General features: G+C 43.5%; 1 protein-coding gene across 4 annotated transcripts in view; it reads right to left on the bottom strand.

The window, feature by feature from the left end:
• Nucleotides 1-13176: 13176 nt before the first annotated feature.
• The window catches only part of CCDC7 (coiled-coil domain containing 7), a 177205-nt gene continuing 167314 nt past the window's right edge, over nucleotides 13177-23067 (bottom strand). For all 4 annotated transcript variants that reach the window (XM_075125966.1, XM_075125969.1, XM_075125968.1 and 1 more), the window contains 4 exons: nucleotides 20521-20619; nucleotides 15629-15760; nucleotides 14432-14837; nucleotides 13177-13850 (listed from right to left, as the gene is read on the bottom strand). In XM_075125966.1, coding sequence (XP_074982067.1) covers nucleotides 14815-14837; nucleotides 15629-15760; nucleotides 20521-20619 — 254 coding nt within the window. In that variant the 3' untranslated portion in view covers nucleotides 13177-13850; nucleotides 14432-14814. The remainder of the gene's footprint in view (nucleotides 13851-14431; nucleotides 14838-15628; nucleotides 15761-20520; nucleotides 20620-23067) is intronic.

Raw genomic sequence — 23067 nt, 5'->3', positions numbered from 1 at the left:
ATGGGCCAGCCTTTTCCGGTTTGCGGTGCCACTTGTGGCCAGGCGAGTGGGAGCGGTGCCAGCCGAATGATGTCGGTTGCGGTGCCGGGAAACGTTGGTGTCGCGGGTCTCTATCAGAATCCAACTGTGGTGCTGTTCCTACCACTGTCAATGGGGTGCTGCACACAGAAGCGCTAGGTGCCGGGTCTTGGCGCACCGCTGGAGGCTGAGGACTAAGAGCCGCCTCCATGAGGAGCTGTCTTAAGTGAAAGTCCCACTCCTTCTTAGTCCGGGGAGAAACTCCTTGCAGATCCTTCACTTGTCTGCTTCATGAGACTCCCCCAGACACTTCAGGCAAGAGTCATGGGGGTCGCCCATGGGCATGGGCTTAGAGCAGGAACCGCAGGGCTTAAAGCCAGGAGCCCTGGGCATGAGCCCAAGCAAAAGACAGGAAGGAGGGAAACCCCTTCCAACCCCACTAATACAAACAACTATAACTATAACTACAACTATAACTATTAAACACTATAACTATAAACTATTAACAAACTGTGTAGGAAAAACGCTAGGGAGAGTGGAGAGCGGCAAAGCCGAGCTCCACGGTTCCAACGACCGTCACGGGTGGTAAGAAGGAACTGAAGGGGCGCTGGGTCAGCTGGGGTATATATCCAGCGCCATGAAGGCACCATTCTAGGGGGCTCCACAGCTGACCCACCGGGTGTTGCTAGGGTAAAAATTCTCTGACGGCCACGCATGCGGCGCACACACACCCTAATTGGAATCGATATGAGCAAGCACTAGAAGAAGAATGTAAATTATACACGCACGCACGCACATTTAGAAACAAAGAATGTAGGCCATATTTGCACAATGGGTAACTCTACCCTGGGAAGTGAAGCAATGACTCTGAAAAAGATTTAGGGATTGTGGTGGATAACCAGCTGACCATGAGCTCCTAGTGTGATCCTGTGGCCAAAAGGACTAATGCAATTTTTGGATGCATAAAAAGGGGAATCTCCAGTAAGAGTAGAGAGATTACATCTGTATTTGGCACTGGTGTGACTTCTACTGGCAAACTGTGTCCAGTGCTGGGGTCCACAAATTAAGAAGGAAGATGATTATTTGGAAAGGGTTCAGAGAAGAGCCATGAGATGATTAAATGATTAGCAAACAATACCTTACAGACACAGACTCAAGGAGTTCAATTTAGCTTAACAAAGAAAAGGTTAAGAGTTGACTTGATTATAGACTACAAGTACTCACATTGGGAACAAATATTTAATACTGGGTTCCTCAAACTAACAGAGAAAGGTATAGCATTATCCAGTGGCTGGAAGTTGAAGCTAGACAAATTCAGACTGGAAATACGGCATACATTTTTAACAGTGAGAGTAATTAACCATTGGAACAATTTACCAAGGGTTCTGGTGGATTCTCCATCATGGACAATTTTAAAATCCAGATTGAATGGTTTTTTTTACTAAAAGATCTGCTCTAGGTATTATTTTGGGAAAGTTATCAAAATGGTCCCTTCTGACCTTGGAATCTATGAATACAATCATTTCATAAGATAAACAAAAGTTAGAGACAAAGAATTAGTACAAACTGGATGTGTTTAAGATAAATGGGAGTTCAAAGTTCCTTGTGAGGTTACAAATTTGCTATAGCAACATACTAAGATGGCATTAGAACGAAATGTCAATATATGTGTTTTGATTGGTTGTTTTTGATAGGACCAAGTTGCCATCCTTTTTCTGCATACTGTTTTTCTCAGTGTCAAATATCCTAATCTTGCACAAAGAAAGTAGTGAGAGAAGAAAGAGAATGCATTGCATATCAGCTAGCCTAATGATCACAATTGCTGCCACCTGCTGGGCCACAGAAATTTACAATATTGGTCTTCTATTTTCCTAATCCTAAAAGTTGCCTTGATCAGACTGGGTAAGGAGAGGGAACCAAATTACATCACCCCATCCATCAGCTTGATTAAATCTTGAGCAATATATGAGATGTGAATCTGAGGTTCCTACTATTATTGCATCACTAATATGCCAGTGCCCCCCACCTTAATCCTTCTAACTCTTCTTTCTGTTTATGCCTTCTCTAACAGCAGTCAGCTTAGCCAGCCCAGGACAAGTCATCTCTTGCAACACTCAGGTGTCCACAAAGGAAAGCTAATACTGGTAAAAATTTGCCAGATTTCAGAGTAACTAGTAAGTTCATGTGCTGCGCCTATCATTTTTTCCAGCAGCTAACCTTCAAGTTACTATTTTTATTAAGTTACAGAACCTCACTTATCTTTCCTCTCTCCCTGTGCGTGCATCTGTTTTGTTTTGTCTTAAAGAAGAAGCAAGGTCAAACTTCAACAACTTATTCTTTCTTCCCCCCAATAAGGGCTTTTAATGCCATCTAAAAACCTGTCAGATTTTCCTTTTAAAATAGTTTATACAGGTACAAGGAAAGGGAATAAAGAAAATAGTTTAAATTGAAGTTTGATCTAACTTTTCCAAATGTTTACCTTCTTTCCATGTGGGCTTGACAAAAGGCTTCCATGTGGGCTTGACAAAATTTCATTGTGATTGTAAACAATGAAAGCACTATCCCATACAAATCTCAAACCAAACTTAAGTTTAATGTTTTAATAGTAAACAACGGGTTTGCAAACCCAACAACTCTCTGGGCCTGAGAATCATCTGCTTTACCAATACAACATTGCTAAAGTGTCTATCCAGCACTCCTTAACCTGGCAAAAGCTCTTTTTAGAAAGGCTCAAAAAGCCTTTATATGGCAACACAAAACTCAACTGCAGTTTTGTCTGAGTAAGGAGTGCAGGATCAGAGCCTAGCTCTGTACTTACAGTCATAGTGCTTGGTTGGCTAGATGCAAGAGCCTGTGCTTGTTGCAGATCTTTCAGATTTGATTCCAGACTTGCAAGCAAAACCTTTCTTGCTTCTGATAGCTCATATAGTTTCCTCTCTAAGGCAAGAAAAATACTTTAGAATCATCAATAGTTAAATTGTATTTCAATATTCCCTTTAAAATCTGATTTACATGAGATAATTGATTATGTGAGCTGGATTCTTTGACCTGCTATAATTGCTTACAAGTTGTATTCTGACTGGACATGGCCAGTGGACAATTATTTGCGAAAGGACTCTCTGCTTTGCAAGGTAAGCCATAGCAGTAATGGCACTGAGGTCTTCCCCTATGAAGGTTATGCGCTCTAGGGGAGAGGCTGTTCTAGATTTGATTTTGACAAATGCGGAGGAACCGGTTGAGAATTTGAAAGTGATCATGAAATGATAGAGTTCATGATTCTAAGGAATGATAGGAGAGAAAACAGCAAAATAAATGGATTTCAATGGATTTCAAGAAGGCAAAACTAAATGAGTTGGTAGGTAAGATCCCATGGGAAGCAAGTCTAAGGGGAAAAACAATTGAAGACAGTTCGCAGTTTTTCAAAAAGACATTATTAAGGGCACAAGAGCAAACTATCCCACTGCATAGGAAAGATAGGAAATATGGCAAGAGACCACCCTGGCTTAACCAGGAGATCTTCAATGATCAAAAAATCAAAAAAGAGTCCTACAAAAAGTAGAAACTACGTCAAATTACAAAGGATGAATATAAACAAATAACACAAGTATGTAGGGAAAAAATTAGAAAGGCCAAGGCACAAAATGAGATCAAACTAGCTAGAGACATAAAAGGTAACAAGGAAACATTCTACAAATACATTGGAAGCAAGAGGAAGACCAAGGACAGGGTAGACCCATTACTCAATGTGTGTGGGGGGGAAATAAATAACAGAATATGTGGAAATGGCAGAGGCGCTTAATGATTTCTTTGTTTCGGTTTTCACCAAGAAAGTTGGTGGTGATTGGACGTCTAACATAGTGAATGCCAGTGAAAATGAGGAAGGATCAGAAGAGGCTAAAATAGGGAAAGAACAAGTTAAAAATTACTTGGACAAATTAGATGTCTTCAAGTCACCAGGACCTGATGAAATGCATCCTAGAATACTCAAGGAGCTGACTGAGGAGATATCTGAGCCATTGGCGATTATTTTTGAAAAGTCATGGAAGACCGGGAGAAATTCCAGAAGACTGGAAAAGGGCAAATATAGTGCCAATCTAGAAAAAGGGAAATAAGGACAACCCAGGGAATTACAGGCCAGTCAGCTTAACTTCTGTACCTGGAAAGATAATGGAGCAAATAATTAAGCAATCAATTTGCAATAATCTAGAAGATAATAAGGTGATAAGTAACAGTCAGCATGTATTTGTCAAAAACAAATCATGTCAAACCAATCTGATAGCTTTCTTTGACAAGGGAACAAGCCTTGTGGATGGGGGGAAGCGGTAGATGTGGTATATCTTGACTTTAGTAAAGCTTTTGATACTGTCTCGCATTACCTTCTCAAACAAACTAGGAAAATGCAACCTAGATGGAGCTACTATAAGGTGGGTGCAAAACTGGTTAGAAAACCATTCCCAGAGAGTAGTTATCAGTGGTTCACAGTCATGCTGGAAAGGCATAATGAATGGGGTCCCACAGGGATCAGTTCTGGGTCCAATTCTGTTCAATATCTTTATCAATGATTTAGATAATGGCACATAGAGTACACTTATAAAGTTTGTGGACAATACCAAGCTGGGAGGGGTTGCAAGTGCTTTGGAGGATAGGATTAAAATTCAAAACGTTCTGGACAAACTGGAGAAATGGTCTGAAGTAAATAGGATGAAATTCAATAAGGACAAATGCAAAATACTCCACTTAGGAAGGAACAATCAGTTGCACACATACAAAATGGGAAATGACTGCCTAGGAAGGAGTACTGCAGAAAGGGCACTGGAATTCAGTGGACCACAAGCTAAATATGAGTCAACATATTGCGAAAAAAGTGAACATCCTTCTGGGATGTATTAGCAGGAGTGTTGTAAGCAAGACACGAGAAGCAATTCTTCCGCTCTACTCCACACTGATTAGGCCTCAGCTGGAGTATTGTCTCCATTTCTGAGCACCACATTTAAGGAAGGATGTGGAAAAATTGGAGAGAGTCCAGAGAAGAGCAACAAAAATGATTAAAGGTCTAGAAAACATGACCTATGAGGAAAGATTGAAAAAATTGGGTGTGTTTAGTCTGGAAAAGAGAAGACTGAGAGGGGACATGATAACAGTTTTCAAGTACATAAATGGTTGTTAAAAGGAGAAGGAAGAAAAATTGTTTTTCTTAACCTGTGAGAATAAGACAAGAAGTGATGGGCTTAAATTGCAGCAAGGGAAGTTTAGGTTGGACATTAGGAAAAACTTCCTAACTGTCAGGGTGGTTAAGCACTGGAATAAATTGCCTAGGGAGGTTGTGGAATCTCCATCATTGGAGATTTTTAAGAACAGATGAGACAAACACCTGTCAGGAATGGTCTAGATAATACTTAGTCCTGGCATGGGTGCAGGGGACTGGACAAGATGACCTCTCAAGGTCCCTTCCAGTTCTATGATTCTATTTGTTGGTTGTAACTGTGAATTGTCCCAATTTATTTGCAGGCCTAGGCCCAGCCCAGTTGACTAGGGTGCTGTTTTGGACCTGATTGCTTGATATTCTATGAATCAGCCATTGGTCCAGGTAAAGAAATATTTGGATGCCCAAAGGACGAAGGTGGACTGCCATCTATGGCATGCAATTAGTGAGGATTCTTGGATTTGATGACAGCCTGAAGTGAAGCACTGTGTATGGTAATGGTTGTTGCCTGTGACAGATCAAAGGTACTTCCTGTGGCAGGGATGTAGTGCCATGTGGAAGTATGTGCCCTGTAAATCAAGTTAGCATACCAATCTCCAGCCTCCAGGGAATGGAAATGGAAGTGAGGGTGAGCATCCTGAACTTGATTTTCTTGATGAAATAGTTTAACTTTCTTAGATCTTGAATGGGGTGAAGACAACTAGTTTTCTTGAGAGCCAAGAAGTACTGGGAATAGAAACCTTTCCCGCTGTGTTGGTAATTTTGTATTGCTCCCAAATCTAGAAGAGACCATGTTTTTAGAAATAATAGTCTCATGAGAAGGATCCTTGAAAAGGGATGGGGAAAGTGGGTTGGGAAAAGGGATGGAAGTAAATTGGATAACATATCCTTCTTTTACTGCGCTGAGCACCCACTTGTCTGATGTGATGCCTTCCCAAGCACAGTGAAAGAGGACTGGCATAATCCACAGGGACAAAATACAGTTAGTGTGCTCTCCTTGATCAAAAAGTCAAAATGATTGTTTGGAGGTTGTAGCTGTATGGTAAGAATGTCTTCTGATTGATGAAGACAGGTGGCAACATCAAGGAGGTCTTGAGCTTCTTTAGAAAGAATTCTGTGACCTCTGTTGGAGACAGGGCCTGGAGGAAGATTGAGGCCTAAACAGTTTCCCTTGGGTAAATGGAGTACAAACTCCTAGTGAATGAAACATTGTACAGTAGTTCTTCAGTAAGTGCATAGTGTCATCTGTTTTGATAGAAAATAATTTAGATCCCTCAAAATTAAATCTTCTGCTGTGTTCTGCAGCTCCTTTGGAATGCCAGAAGTCTGCAGCCAGGAAAAGTGCTTCATGGCCATTGCAGTGGCTATGGAATGCAAGGCCATATCAGTGGTGTCTATTGCTGCCTGAAGGGATGTCTAAGTTGTAAGGTGTCCCTCAGAAACCAAAGCCAAAGACTGATCTTTATTGGACATCTGGCAATTTGACATCAAATTTAGAAATTTCAGAGAAATTAATAAAACTATATTTTGACCAAAAAAAGCCTGGTAATTAGCAACTCTCATTTGAAGAGTGGCAACGGAGTAAATCTTTTGGCTGTATAAATTAAGCCTCTGAAATTCCTTATTTTTGGGAATAGCTTGAGGACAGGACTAGATTGCTTCTTAGCATCTCTGACCACCAAGGAATCAGGAATAGGATGGGTAAAGAAATAGTCAAAATCTTGCTGAAGGACTTGATGTTGGCTTTCCACTCACTTGAGTGTAGGAGGTATAGAGGCTGGGGTCTACCACAGGACTTTTGCTGGCTCCAAAAAGGCTTCATTGATACAAAGGGCAGGAGCAGGAGTCCTTCCTGGAACAGGAGTCTGTAAAATATCAAGGAGTGTGTGAGGGCTCTCTTGCACAGGCTCTGCCCATATTATCTAGATAAATGGACACCCTCCTTCTGAGATCCTGTAAAACTTTGAAGTCCTATGTGAAGGTAGATGTTGACTCTGGTGTAACAGCTTCATATGATGAAGATGAAGAAATATTTGGGGGCACATCTAATTCCCCCTCCTTTATGGGGTCCAGCACAGGGATAGTAGCAGGATCCTGGGTGGAAGTTTCCTGCACAGGAGGAGGAGAAGACTTCCTCTTAAAAGTGATCATGATGGGGGTCTACAGGCTTTCAGAGCAGCCCAAGACCAATAAGGCCATGAAGGGACTGCATAGTCTGAGCCACCCATGGTTGGAGACCCCATGCTGGAGCTTCCCTATAGGGAAAACCAGTCCTGGACTTCAAGTCTCATAACGGTAGAACAGCTATAAAGTGATCTAAAAGCACCTGAAGGTAAAATGGGTTCCTCCATTTCAGAATCCAAAGAAGAAATGTAAGGCTTTTCAGAACAGGCAGGAGCAGTCCCCTTTGGAATTCTACATTGGGCTCCAAGGAAAATGAGGATCAGGGTGGTCAGGACACCGATGAAGTGCGGTATAATAGGTCAAAAAGCTGATGCTATATGTTATGGAACTGAAAGTGCCGATGCCCCTGAATGCATTGACAGTGCCAGGCACATTCATGATGCTAGATGCATCTATGGAGTTGAGGACACTGAAGTCAGTTGCAGCAAAGGAGAGCTCGGTAGGGAAAGGCAAATAAGATACCAACAAGGCTAGTGGAGTAGAGGGCACCACAGGTAAGGGTACTGGTGCTGATAGTCCCAGTGGAATGAGTACATTGAATTGGCTGAAAGGAGGAAGGTGGACCCAGCATGAGTGAAGATACTAGTGAAGATATTAGTCTTGACAGCCCTGAAGGACCTGGGATCGACAGTGTTGCCTCAGATGGGACCGGTGAGCACTGGATTTGTGAAGTCTCACACCTTTATCAGAGGACTTTCTGTGAGAAGTCCAACACTTTATGCACCTGTCAGCATCAGAATGTCTGGAGCGCTTTAACAAGGCTGACAGTGAAAACAAAGCATGACATTTGTCACCAAACAGAAATCAGAATCCGTTGGAATCAGAAGCAGCTGGAGGGGCACTCCTGGTCAATTCTGTGTCCCCTGCCTCACAGACAGGGCTAAACTCCAGCACAGGGCAAATCACCTCTTGCATGAAGTGAACTTTAAGATGAAAATCCCTCTGTTTTTAGTCCTGATGGGGAAGAAGGTACAAATGAAGCATTTGGCCCTCATGTGGTCCTCAATAAGCGGGTCTTGTGCCTGTATGACAGAGGTAACAGCCCTTTATGTGGCACACTACTTAAAACCTGGGGATTTTTTCATACTGAAGTCCTCCAGGGAACTACTAAACTATAACTAACTAAACTACTACTGAATATGACTAACTATATTAGAGAAACAAGGTGGGTGAGGTAATATCTTTTATTAGAACAACTTTTGTTTTTGAGAGAGACAAGCTTTTGACCTTAAACACAGAGCTCTTCTTCTGGTCTGGGAAACTTACTTAGAGTGTCACAGCTAAATACAAGATGAAACAGATTGTTTAGAATAAGTGGTTAACAGATATTTCAAGGGATCATACAAGGTGAAGTAGCCTGCTAACACCCCTCCAATCATAGGGAGGAAGGGGTGGGGGAAGTTGCTGGGGAGGTTGTTAGTGGGTTATAGAGTGTTGTAACAAGCCATAAATCCATTGTCTCTATTCAGTCTTTGATTTCCAGTGTCTAGCGAAGTTATGAATTTAATTTCTGGGGCTCATCTTTTCAAAGTTTTGTGCTTTCAAGGTTTCCTTTGAAGAGGAGGACTGATAGGTCAGATATACAGTGATCGCTTTGTGAAAAGTGTTCACCCACAGCTAATATGCTGTTTTTGTCTTTTATCATTTTCCTGTGTGAGTTCATTTGAGAGAATAGTGATTGTCTTGTTTCACTCACAAAGTTGCTATTAGGACATTTAGTGTACTGGAAGAGGTACATCACATATTGTGATAGGCATGTGTAGGACCTATGGATCTTGAAAAGTGTGTTGTAGGGGGTGTTGATCATTGTAGCAGTGGAAATATGTCTACAGGTTTTGCATCTGTTGTTCTAGGTGCCGTTTTCAGTTGGTGTATCCTGGTGGGGTGATACGTGACAACTATTCGGGTGTTGTCAGAGGGGGGTTTATTTCTGTACTGAAGCAGGTTCTCTTTGGGGTATTTGTGTGACCTATTCTATTACGCGGTTTACTTCTCTAGTGAGTGTCCTTGTTTGCTGTAGGCAGTTTTGAGTGTGTTAAGATGTATATCCCGGACTTCCTCCTCAGAGCATATTCTGTGGTATGTGAGTGCCTGATTGTAGATAACAGATTTTGTGGTGTATCTGGGTAACTGGATCTACAAAGGTAGGTGTGGTGATCCGTGAGTTTCTTGTATATAGTTGCCTGTAGGGTTCCATTTTTGAAGCTTTCCATGGGGTCCAGGAAGTAGATGCTCGTGTGGAGGTGTTCCAGAGAGAGTTTAGTGGACGGGTGGTGGTTGTTGAAGTTGTGGTGGAACGCTCTCTAATATCCTGTGACTGAAAAGGCTACAAAAACATTACATATAACTATATTCACTAAAGCTTTATGATGCTCGCTAACCAAAGCAAATGCTAAAGACCACTCTTGTCACAGGCGATGAGAAAGAACTGAGAAGGAGGCAGCAGATGCCCTTTTTATGCCCTTGTTTGGAGAGCAGGAGCATATCCACCCCCCTTGTGGTACTGCTCCCAAAAGTGCACACACCCAGAATGGAATGTATATGTGACAAGTACTTGAAGAAGAAGCAGAGAATACCGAAGGACAAGATGCATACTTAGCAAATCCTGGCCTTTTTTTTTTCAGATCTGCCATCAGCTCTGCCCTGGGGCATGGGAACTGATCAAACATACTAAAATGAATTAGGGAAATATTAGAAATTAAATTGAAGAGGCTAATCTTACACTAAGAACTACTACAGCACTGAGTCTTGAATCCATGAATCTGGATCAAATTGACCAAAGGAGGCTCCTGGTATATCTGCAATTGAGTTCAAAAGAACTGGGGCTGCTGGAGGTGCCATGCCCCTTTTTATAGCTTTACCCTCAGAATATTGAGGAACAGTGTGGGAAGGGGCAAAAGGAGGCATGAGAATGCTCCAGCAGGACTGCTATGAGAAAGTTCTATCAGAACTGCACAGCCAGTGCACCCCCAGAGTGGGACTATACAGAAGCCACGCAAAGAACTCAGTGGTTCCATCAATCTCCAAAAGGGAACCATAAAAAACAGGTCCCTTGTGCTATCCAGTTCAATTGACTTGAATTGGTATCTGGGTATCTCTGAAAATCAAGTCACTCATTTAGGAGCCTAGATATGGATTTATGGCCCAACTTGAGGGACCAAGCTTTGAATGTTTTGGCAAGGGTCTTATTCTGGGGGGGGAATTTACTTTTGGGGAAACCATCGAGGTGTTAGTTGTTGAGATGGCAGTCAATTTTTGATCTTCCATGAGATTCTTTCCTTACTCCATGTTCAGTTCAGACACTAGGGGTATGTCTACACTACAAAATTAGGTTGAATTTATAGAAGTCAGTTTTGTAGAAAGCGTTTTTATACAGTTGATTGTGTGTATCCCCACACAAATGCTCTAAATGCATGTAGTCGGCGGAGTGTGTCCACAGTACCGAGGCAACCGTAGACTTCCGGAGCGTTGCACTGTGGGTGGCTATCCCACAGTTCCCGCAGTCTCCGCCACCCATTTGAATTCTGGGTAGAAATCCCAGTGCCTGATGGGGCTAAAACATTGTCGTGGGTGGTTCTGGGTACATATCGTCAGGCCCCTGTTCCCTCCCTCCCTCCATGAAAGCAAGGGCAGACAATCATTTTGCGCCTTTTTTCTTGAGTTACCTGTGCAGACGCCATACCACGGCAAGCATGGAGACCGCTCAGCTAACCCTCACCGTATGTCTCCTGGGTGCTGGCAGAAGTGGTACTGCATTGCTACACAGCAGCAGTTTATTGCCTTTTGGCAGCAGACAGTGCAGTGTGACTGGTAGCCGTCATCGACGTAGTCCTGGGTGCTCTTTTAACCGGGCGCCTGGGCAAACATAGGAGTGACTCAACCAGGTCACTTCCCTTGTTTCGTCTCATGGCGATTCAGTCCTACCAGCAGTGCACTGTCTTTTAACCTGCAGCTAGCAGAAGATGATGGCTAGTCGTCATACTGCACCGTCTTCTGCCGAGCACCCAGGTGTTGACAATGGCTAGCGGTCGTACTGCACAGTCTGCTGCCAACAAGATGTTTAAAGATAGATGAAGTGGCTGAAAACAAGAAATAGACCAGATTTGTTTTGTATTCATTTTCTCCTCCCTCCCTCCCTCCCTCCCTTTGTGAAATCAACCGTCTGCTAAACCGAGCTTTGAGTTTGATCCTTGAAGTTTTGAGTTCTATCCTTGAGGGGGTCATTCAGTTTCTCACAAAGCCACCCCCTTTGTTGATTTTAATTCCCTGTAAGCCATGTCGTCAGTCACCCCTCCCTCCGTCAGGGCAATGGCAGACAATCGTTCCACGCCTTTTTTATGTGCAGACGCCATACCACGGCAAGCATGGAGCCCGCTCAGATCACTTTGGCAATTAGGAGCACATTAAACACCACACGCATTATCCAGCAGTATATGCAGCACCAGAACCTGGCAAAGTGATACCGGGCGAGTAGGCGACGTCAGCGCGGTGATGTGAGTGATGAGGACATGAACACAGATTCCTCTCAAAGCCCGGGCCCTGGCAATGTGGGCATCATGGTGCTAATGGGGCAGGTTCATGCGGTGGAAAGCCGATTCTGGGCTCGGGAAACAAGCACAGACTGGTGGGACCGCATAGTGTTGCAGACCTGGGACGATTCCCAGTGGTTGCAAAACTTTCGCATGCGTAAGGGCACTTTCATGGAACTTTGTGACTTGCTTTCCCCTGCCCTGAAGCAGAAGAATACCAAGAAGAGAGCAGCCCTCACAGTTCACAAGAGAGTGGCAATAGCCCTGTGGAAGCTTGCAATGCCAGACAGCTACCTGTCAGTCAGTAATCAATTTGGAGTGGGCAAATCTACTGTGGGGGTTGCTGTGATGCAAGTAGCCAATGCAATCATTAAGCAGCTGCTGCTATTAAGGGTAGTGACCCTGGGAAATGTGCAGGTCATAGTGGATGGCTTTGCTGCAATGGGATTCCCTAACTGTGGTGGGGCCATAGACAGAACCCATATCCCTATCTTGGCACCGGAGCACCAAGCCAGTGAGTACATAAACCGCAAGGGGTACTTTTCAATAGTACTGCAAGCACTGGTGGATCACAAGGGATGTTTCACCAACATCAACATGGGATGGCCGGGAAAGGTACATGACGCTCGCATCTTCAGGAACTTTGGTCTGTTTCAAAAGCTGCAGGAAGGGACTTTATTCCCAGACCAGAAAATAACTGTTGGGGATGTTGAAATGCCTATAGTTATCCTCAGGGACCCAGCCTACCCCTTAATGCCATGGCTTATGAAGCCATACACAGGCAGCCTGGACAGTAGTCAGGAGCTGTTCAACTACAGGCTGAGCAAGTGCAGAATGGTGGTAGAATGTGCATTTGGATGTTTAAAAGTGCGCTGGTGCAGTTTACTGACTCAGTTAGACCTCACTGAAACCAATATTCCCACTGTTATTGCTGCTTGCTGTGCGCTCCACAATATCTGTGAGAGTAAGGGGGAGACGTTTATGGCAGGATGGGAGGTTGAGGCAAATCACCTGGCTGCTGGTTACGTGCAGCCAGACACCAGGGCAGTTAGAAGAGCACAGCAGGGTGTGGTGTGCATCAGAGAAGCTTTGAAAACCAGTTCCATGACTGGACAGGCTACGGTGTGAAAGGTCTGTTTGTTTCTCCTTGATGAAATCCCCCACCCCTTGGTTCACTCTATTTCCCTGTAAGCTAACCAGCCTCCCCTCCTCCCTTCGATCACCACTTGCAGAGGCAATAAATGTGTTGCTTCACATTCATGCATTCTTTATTCATTCATCACATAAATAGGGGGATAACTACCAAGGTAGCCCAGGAGGGGTGGTGGAGGAGAGAAGCACCAGGAGGAGTGGTGGAGGAGGGAAGGACAAGGCCAAACAGCACTTTAAAAGTTTAAAACTTTAAAACTTATTGAATGCCAGCGTTCTGTTGCTTGGGTAATCCTCTGGGGTGGAGTGGCTGGAGGCCCCCCCCCACTGTGTTCTTGGGCATCTGGGTGAGGAGGCTATGGAACTTGGGGAGGAGGGTGGTTGGTTACACAGGGGCTGTAGCGGCGGTCTGTGCTCCTGCTGCCTTTCCTGCAGCTCATCCATACGCTGGAGCATATTGGTTTGATCCTCCAGCAGCCTCAGCATTGAATCCTGCCTCCTCTCATCATGCTGCCACCACCTTTCAGCTTCAGCCCTCTCTTCAGCCCACCACTTACTCTCTTCAGCCCGCCACCTCTCCTCCTGGTCATTTTGTGCTTTCCTGCACTGTGACATTGTCTGCCTCCACGCATTCGTCTGTGCTCTGTCAGTGTGGGAGGACAGCATGAGCTCAGAGAACATTTCATCATGAGTGCGTTTTTTTCGTCTTCTAATCTTCACTAGCCTCTGGGAAGGAAAAGATCCTATGATCCTTGAAACACATGCAGCTGGTGGAGAAAAAAGAAAGGGACAGTGATATTTAAAAAGACACATTTTATAGAACAATGGGTACACTCTTTCACGGTAAACCTTGCTGTTAACATTACATACATAGCACATGTGCTTTCGTTCCAAGGTCGCATTTTGCCTCCCCCTACCACATGGCTAGCCCCTCACCCCTCCCTGTGGCTAACAGCGGGGAACATTTCTGTTCAGCCATAGGCAAACAGCCCAGCAGGAACGGGAACCTCTGAATGTCCCCTTAAAAAAAGCACCCTATTTCAACCAGGTGACCATGAATGATATCACTCTCCTGAGGATAACACAGAGAGATAAAGAACGGATGTTGTTTGAATGCCAGCAAACATATACTGCAATGGTTTGTTCTACAATGATTCTTGAGTACGTGCTACTGGCCTGGTGTGGTAAAGTGTCCTACCATGGTGGACGGAATAAGGCTGCCCTCCCCAGAAACCTTTTGCAAAGGCTTTGGGAGTACATCCAGGAGAGCCGCAAATGCCAGGGAAAATTAATCATTAAACATGCTTGCTTTTAAACCACGTATAGTATTTTAAAAAGGTACACTCACCGGAGGTCCCTTCTCCGCCTGGCGGGTCCGGGAGACAGCCTTGGGTGCGTTCGGGGTGTACTGGCTCCAGGTCCAGGGTGCGAAACAGTTCCTGGCTGTCGGGAAAACCGGTTTCTCCGCTTGCTTGCTGTGAGCTATCTACAACTTCATCATCATCATCTTCCTCATCCCAAAAACCTGCTTCTGTGTTGCCTCCATCTCCATTGAAGGAGTCAAACAACACGGCTGGGGAAGTAGTGGCTGAACCCCCTAAAATGGCATGCAGGTCATCATAGAAGCGGCATGTTTGGGGCTCTGACCCGGAGCGGCAGTTTGCCTCTCTGGTTTTCTGGTAGGCTTGCCTCAGCTCCTTAAGTTTCACGCGGCATTGCTTCGGGTCCCTGTTATGGCCTCTGTCCTTCATGCCCTGGGAGAGTTTGACAAATGTTTTGGCATTTCGAAAACTGGAATGGAGTTCTGATAGCACGGATTCCTCTCCCCATACAGCGATCAGATCCCGTACCTCCCGTTCGGTCCATGTTGGAGCTCTTTTGCGATTCTGGGACTCCATCATGGTCACCTCTGCTGATGAGCTCTGCATGGTCACTTCTGCAGATTAGCTCTGGCCAGCGTGGCAAGCTGCAGGTGACCAGGCAAACAGGAAATTGAAATTCAAAAGTTTGCAGGCCTTTTCCTGTCTACCTGGCCAGTGCATCTGAGTTGAGAGTGCTGTCCAGAGCGGTCACAATAGAGCACTCTGGGATAGCTCACGGAGGCCAATACCGTCTAATTGCGTCCACAGTACCCCAAATTCGACCTGGCAAGGCCGATTTAAGCGCTAATCTCCTTGTCGGGGATGGAGTAAGGAAATCGATTTTAAGAGCCCTTTAAGTCAAAAAAAGGGCTTTGTCGTGTGGACGGGTGCAGGGTTAAATCGATTTAACGCTGCTAAATTCGACCTCAACTCGTAGTGTAGACCAGGGCTAGTAAATCATCTCATATATGTGGACTGCTTCTTATATATGGGAAATTGTAGAGTCTCTTACCAGTTTACATAAAGTATCCAAATGACAGATTTAAAAGCTTCAGAAGTGGAAAAACATCAGTAATTAATTTATATTCTTCTTTTAAGCATTTTATCCATGGCAGAAAAAGGAATCTCCAGAAGAACTTACAATTTTTCTGACTGTACATGTAAGTTATCAATTCTGCACTCACCGTCACCATCAGGTCTGCATTTTACTACTTGGCCTGCTGCAAGAGCTTGGGCTTGTTGCAGATCTTGTAGATTTGCTTCTAAATTTGAAGTCAACATCCTTCTTTGTTGAGTTAGCCCATATACTTTTTTCTCTACAGAAACAGAAAGCTTTTAGTGTGTTCACTAGAACAGTGGCTTTCAATCTGTGGTCCACGGACCCCTGGGGATCTGCAGATGATGTCTAAGGGGTCTGCGAAAGGGTGTCGTTATCATATAATACTGGTTTTCAACCTGTGGTCCATGGTTCTCTGGGGGTCCATAGACTATGTCTAAGATTTCCAAAGGGGTCTGCACTTCCATTCAAAAATTTCTAGGGGTCCGCACATGAAAAAAGGTTGAAAACCACTACACTAGAAAAATGGTAATTAAGCATTTGATACATGTTCTCTAACATGAAATAGACAAGATATTTAACAAAGAAAATTGCTTTTCAATTTTTCTAATAACTCTACTAAATACATTTTCTACAATAATCACAGAAAAACATCTAGAAAGATCTTTCAGATTATATAATTAAACCACTTCACAGAAACCATCAGGTAAAAATACTGTTTATGTTTAAAGAATGTTCTAAATTTATCTCAAAAAACTAAAAAATATTTTTTCCTACCTGCTTACTTTTTTACTTTTATAGTATAATGGCCTTTCATGAAGGTAGACAATGGGCAGTAGTGGACTGGTAGAGCATATTGGGACTGTCAGAAATGCTTATCAACTAAATGATGACAAGTTTCAAAGTAGCAGCCGTGTTAGTCTGTATTCGCAAAAAGGAAAGGAGTACTTGTGGCACCTTAGAAACTAACAAATTTATTTGAGCATAAGCTTTCGTGAGCTACAGCTCACTTCATTGGATGCATTCAGTGGAAAATACAGTGGGGAGATTTATATACACAGCGAACATGAAACAATGGGTGTTACCATACACACTGTAAAGAGAGTGATCACTTAAGGTGAGCTATTACCAGCAGGAGAGCAGGGGGTGTGGGGAAGCTTTTCGTAGTGATAATCAAGGTGGGCCATTTCCAGCAGTTGACAAGAACATCTGAGGAACAGTGTGGGGTGGGGGATAAACATGGGGAAATAGTTTTACTTTGTGTAATGACCCATCCACTCCCAGTCTCTATTCAAGCCTAAGTTAATTGTATCCAGTTTGCAAATTAATTCCAATTCAGCAGTCTCTCGTTGGAGTCTGTTTTTGAAGTTTTTTTATTGAAGTATTGCCACTTTTAGGTCTGTAATCGAGTGACCAGAGAGATTGAAGTGTTCTCCAACTGGTTTTTGAATGTTATAATTCTTGACGTCTGATTTGTGTCCATTTATTCTTTTACGTAGAGACTGTCCAGTTTGACCAGTGTACATGGCAAAGGGGCATTGCTGGCACATGATGGCTCATTGTATCATTGTGGGGAGTATCATTGTGGGGAGTGCATGAGCCCAGTATGACTTCCATACAAGACAGGGATACTGAGTCCCTCTCAATTCATTTTCACTGCCTGTTGTGCAAGTTGGAGCGCTCCATATTTCTTTGAGTTCCGGTTCCCTCAGTTAGCAATTTTTCAACTTATTGTAAATAGTTAGACTATAATGTTAATAGATAAGTATAGGTAGGTATTAAGTTTTAGTTTCCTTTTTAACGGGGATCCTCCTTTTTTACTTTGTTCCTGCTGTTGTCTCTGCCATTAGCTATGCAGAAGTCTCTAAGATTTAAACAATGTCTGACCTGGTAGGCAGCAATGCCCTTTAATGATGGGCATTCCCACTACCTGTTTTGATATGGTGATGGACATTTAAAGGAGAAACACAATATTTGAAGTCCTTCCTGTCCAAGGCATGCAAATTCTGGCAGATATACCTGAGGGAACACTTTCTAGAAAAGACAATGCATCCCTGTTCTGAGTTGGGCTATGTTGCACGTGAAGGAACAGAACACTCTTCAACAAAGAGTGCCCCACCAGCTTCTTCTGCCCCTTCAAAAAAAGGCTCATGGAGGGGAGAGCTCGCTCACCTCATCTCTAGGTCTTCTTCAAAATTGCCCAAGACGTCTTCTACTCTAGTTGAGAAGAATAAGTTGAGACCCCTGAAGGGTACCTCATCCCTCAGAAGACTCTACCCATCATAGCTCAGACAGACACGGAAAGTTCTCCAGCAGAAAAGCAATAGTGCAGCTCATGGAGCGCCACTCCCTGGTACCACATGAGGTGGTGCCATTTACTCCAGTAGCGACATCATCTGCACTGTTCAGAGCAACATCTTCTGTATCATCCACTGCAGTACCATCAAAACCTGACTTTGTTGACGCTGATAACTTTTGCCTTGTTGACTCTGGTACCATTGATCCCAGTGCCATCATCTTCAGCTGTGTGTGTATGGCTGCTTTCTCTTACAGGCATTTCTGATGGCCAAAGACCTGCTATGCCTGCCTATGCCATCTCTCCTTCAGCACATAGCCCTGATACAGAGTACATAAAATCTGACCTGGGTGCCACAACAGCTCTGACATCAGTACTACCATCAGAACCACCTCCAGCTACTACTTACTCAGGGCTGTGCATCTTCAAAAACCACACCATGACACTGACCAGTACCGCTCTGCCTTTTCAGGAAGAGTACTACTTTTTCTCTTCTGAATTACGCAGTGGTAAATAAGGTTCCCTCTCTAGATCCTTCAGATCTTGGGCTCTGACTCCTTCTGCATTAGAGACACTCCTTTAGGACACGTGCTTGTGGACAAGAGATCCATACCCAGGGACTAAACTCCATGGGGTTCTCCTATGCAATATGGGCACTATGGCTACACTATGGCCATACTGGGCTCCCTGCATTGCTCCTTGTGACCCAAGATCTATGTTGGTACCTCACTCCAAATCTAAATCTCCTTCACCTGTGGCAACGAGGAAGGAAACCTTAACACCTCTAATACCCAAATAGTTTTCCAGTCTAGAGCCACTGGACGAGGAGGTGCAAGATGACATGTATCAGGCCCCAGTTCAGATTTCTTCATCTGATGAGTTGACTGCTCCTGAGATGCCCTCACCCAACCCAGAGGACTTTATGACCTTCCAGGACTTGATGTGGAGAGTGGCATCAACCCTGATGATTCAGACTCAGACGGTGCAGGAAAATCCACACAAACTCCTCCGCATTTTTCAGACAGCAGCACCAGGAAGAGTGGTGCCTCCTATCAAAGAAGCATTGCTTGACACAGTCAAATTACTTTGGCAAACCCCAGCCTCCCTTGTGCCCATCTCAAAGAGGACAGATCAACATTATCAAGTTCCCTCTCAGTGGTTTGAGCAACATTTTTTAAACCCTGTGCCAGGGTCCCTCATCATGACTGCTGTGAATGAACTTACATGGTGCACTAACTTTCCTGGTGTTACCAATTTAAGACAAAGTTAATGGCAGAGATGGCAGGAAACTTTTTAGAGTGCTCCCCTATATGAAAATAACACAATTCTCTGGGTATACTCCAGGGTGAACTGAGCATATCTCATCAGTGTGAATGGCTTCTCATATACACAAAATGATAGTTACATTGACTATTAAAAAGCTGATTTAGAAAGCTTCACAGGTTTGAGAGAGAATTTACATTTTTGGTTCAAAACTTAGATTCATAGAAGCCCACTGAATCACCAGTGAATTCATAATTTTTGTTAACTAAGTTGTTTACTTCACACTCATGATTGAGTCTGTATTTTCTTATTTGGCCTGCTGATTGTGTTTGTGTAGATTTGCCTTTATACTTGCTGCCAAGATTCTTTTTTGCTTATTTAGTACATGTATGCTACTACAAGAAAGATGACATTTTTAGTGTGTTCAATAGGAAAAAAAAGTCTTTTCTCTTTAATAGGTAATAAACAAGTTATTTAATTGAGAAAAGTTTTTGAATTTCTCCAGTAACTACACTAAATACAGGTTTCAGAGTAACAGCCGTGTTAGTCTGTATTCGCAAAAAGAAAAGGAGTACTTGTGGCACCTTAGAGACTAACCAATTTATTTGAGCATAAGCTTTCGTGAGCTACAGCTCACTTCATCGGATGCATACTGTGGAAACTGCAGAAGACATTATATACACAGAAACCATAGTCTCTGTGTATATAATGTCTTCTGCAGTTTCCACAGTATGCATCCGATGAAGTGAGCTGTAGCTCACGAAAGCTTATGCTCAAATAAATTGGTTAGTCTCTAAGGTGCCACAAGTACTCCTTTTCTTTTTACACTAAATACACTTTTATAATAACTACGGAAAATTGCCTAAAGGGTAATTTAGATTATAAAATTAAACCACTTCATAGAAACCATTATGGTCTATAAAGGGAAAATATTCTATATATCTAAATATATCTTGAAAAATAAAATGAAAAATCTCCTTCCTGTTCATATTTTTATCTTTTTTGTTCAAATGGCATCTGCTGCAGCAGAAAATGAGCAGAAGTAGTCCAATGCAGTATATTGGGTCAGTAAAATCCTGAGACTGGAAATACTTATTAACTAAATGACGCCCAGCTTTTAAAACAAACCTGTTACCTTTCAAATATAGACAGTGAAAATCACCGTGCCTAAGAAATCCTTTTTCCAGTTTGTGGCCAGCACTCTTTTTTAGGACATAATCACACCTACAACTGAGAAATGGAAGAGGTATTGCCTTGCTGAGATTACATGAGGTATCCAGAGGGGTAATTCCAAGAACTGATTTTTGATGAATTGATCTTCATGTTCGTGAAGGCCTTATCTTGCACACCTTACTCACCCAAAACTCCTGTTGAGAATGGCTCAGTGAATTTTCACACACAACTGCTACTGAGTTATATCTGAGTAAAGAATGTAGGTCAAGCCTTAACTCTGTACTTACCACTGATACTGACTGGTTGGCTAGCAGCAAAAGCCTGTGCTTGTTGCAGATCTGTGAGCAAAAGCCTTTCTGTGTCCAATAGGTCAGGTACTTGCCTCTCTGCAAAGAAATATTTCATTATCACCCTTCGTTGATGTCAAACTATGAAAAGTGATTACTGTATATCTGCAGTATTGATAGTAAATAATCTATTAGTTTGTAGTACAATTATAACTTTTACAGGTAGGAAAAGGAGGAAACTGACAGGTAAACTCCATTCAGAACCAGCATTCCAAACTATTATTAAGGCAGCCTCAGCACTGACAAATTTCCCATGGTTTACTAAAGGCAATGCTCTTCTGTGAAAAGCCATAGGAAGTTTATTGGCCCAAGACCACTATTCTGAGTTTGGGAAGGGGGAGGTGTGCATGGAGATTTGTGGGACTTGCCATAGGAGAAATGAAGGAGGACAAGTGAAGCAGTACTGCCAACAAGCTGCATGGATTCATGGAGCAGAGCTCCACAAAATTTTGAGATTGGCTTAAAAACCATATTAAAATATAATAAATAAATCACATTGTTTTTCATCTGCCTTCTGATGATGGAATATTTCAAGAAACACTGTCCATCCCCAGTTTGTGTGTGATCTTTTGAGATTCAATATTTAAGCTTAAATGTATAAGCCTCCACACCAACTGCTCGGAGCTGCTTTCATTCTTGTAAGCTATGGTGTAGAGGTGCTTTCATTCTCTCTATTTCACTCCTCTATCAGTCTCCCTCTTAATCCTTTCCTTTCTTTCCACTCCTGCCACATTTACTACCTCACATATTCTCCACAGTCTGTATCATTCTTTTCAATATCGGTCTTTATGCTGCTATCATCACCCTAGTATCAGAATTTTTCACTCCCACAGGGGGAGCATCCATGGGATCTGAACTCTGGCACTGTAAACTAGAGTCATACTATTAGGACATTTGACCAGCTCCATTAAAGAGTTCAAATGTACCTTAATTAACAACAAGAGAGACATTGCTGAAAGATGGGTACAGCTACTCCACCACCCCTTTATTATCAATACACAGTTGCAAGAGGAACTAACCCAGCACCTCACATGTAGATATCACCCAATTACTTACTGTTGAGGAATGCAAAGTTACCAAACAAATGAAGTTAGGTAAATCACCAGGCAAAGACAGTATACCAGCTGAAATCTATAAATTTAAGGCCCCAAAACTGTCAATTATCTAGATGAACTTATCAAGAATATCTGAGAAAATTCCTCAGGATTTCAAAGATGCAATCATAGTTGCACAATACAGAAATAAAGGCAACAAATCTGACTATGGCAACAACCTGGGGATCTTCCTGATATCTGTAGGTGATAAAATCCTTGCTTGTATTTTACACAATGGACTTGTTGAAATAGTATCAGAGAAGATTCTACCAGATACCCAATGTGGATTTAGATCAGGTCAGCATACCACCCACACAATTATTTTTGTTGTGAGACAGTGTGAAGGGCCAGGCACCCCCACACAAACCCTTGAGGGATTAAGGTGGCTAGTTGGGCCAATTAACTCCCCAGGCTGCACCTGGAGAAGGAGCCAGGGAGCATGGATTAATTAGATAAGGCTCAGCTAGACAGGAACAAGGGCCTGTATAAAGCCCAGGAGCTGAGCACAGCTAGGGGCTGCAGGGAAGTGGTCTGAAGTCACTTCCTGGGAGATGTGTTTGACACTATAGAGCAGGAGTTCCCAAATTTGGTTCGTGGCTTGTTCAGGGTAAGCCCCTGGTGGGCCATGAGACACTTTGTTTACCTGAGCATCTGTAGGTACGGCTGCTCGCAGCTCCCAGTGGAGTTTGTCATTCATAGATTTCAGTGGAACCATAAACAGGTATTTCATAGAATATCAGGGTTGGAAGGGACCTCAGGAGGTCATCTAGTCCAACCCCCTGCTTAAAGCAGGACCAATCCACAAGTTTTTGCCCCAGATCCCTAAATGGCCCCCTCAAGGATTGAACTCACAACCCTGGGTTTAGCAGGCCAATGCTCAAACCACTGAGCTGTCCCTCCCCCCTGGCCAATGGGAGCTATGGGAAGCCGCAAACAAGCTGCAAGCCAAGTTTGGGAACCCCTGCTATAGAGGATAGTTTACAGTTACCGCCTGCCAGGAAGGGGTTTGGGCTGGCAACCCCAGAGAAGTGGGAGAGCTGGAAAGGCTCAGGAGAAAAGCAGCAAGATATAGGATAGCAACTGAAGAGAGGGCCCCCGAGCTGGAACCCGGAGTAGACAGGGGGCCTGGGTTCCCCCTGGGGAAGTGACATAGACTGGGCAGTGGAGAGCAGACTGTCTGGGACAGTTCATGCTGAAGACTTTATATCCCAGAAGAGGGAAGCATGCATAGTGAGCTGGTCAGAGGCCAAGTTGTGAAGAAGGAGTTCTTGGAGTTGCAGAGAAAGGTTGAGAGCCTGCCAGAGGAGCACACAGCACTTGGAAGAAGCTAATCCCCAGAGTGGCCAGGAGGCAGCACCAGTGTTCCCTCTAATTTTTCCCACCCATATGCGAA

Source organism: Caretta caretta, chromosome 2 (assembly GCF_965140235.1).
Source record: "Caretta caretta isolate rCarCar2 chromosome 2, rCarCar1.hap1, whole genome shotgun sequence".
Classification (NCBI taxonomy): Eukaryota; Metazoa; Chordata; order Testudines; family Cheloniidae; genus Caretta; species Caretta caretta.
The sequence above is the reverse complement of the archived record's forward strand: the minus strand, read 5'-3'. Positions and strand labels throughout refer to the sequence as shown.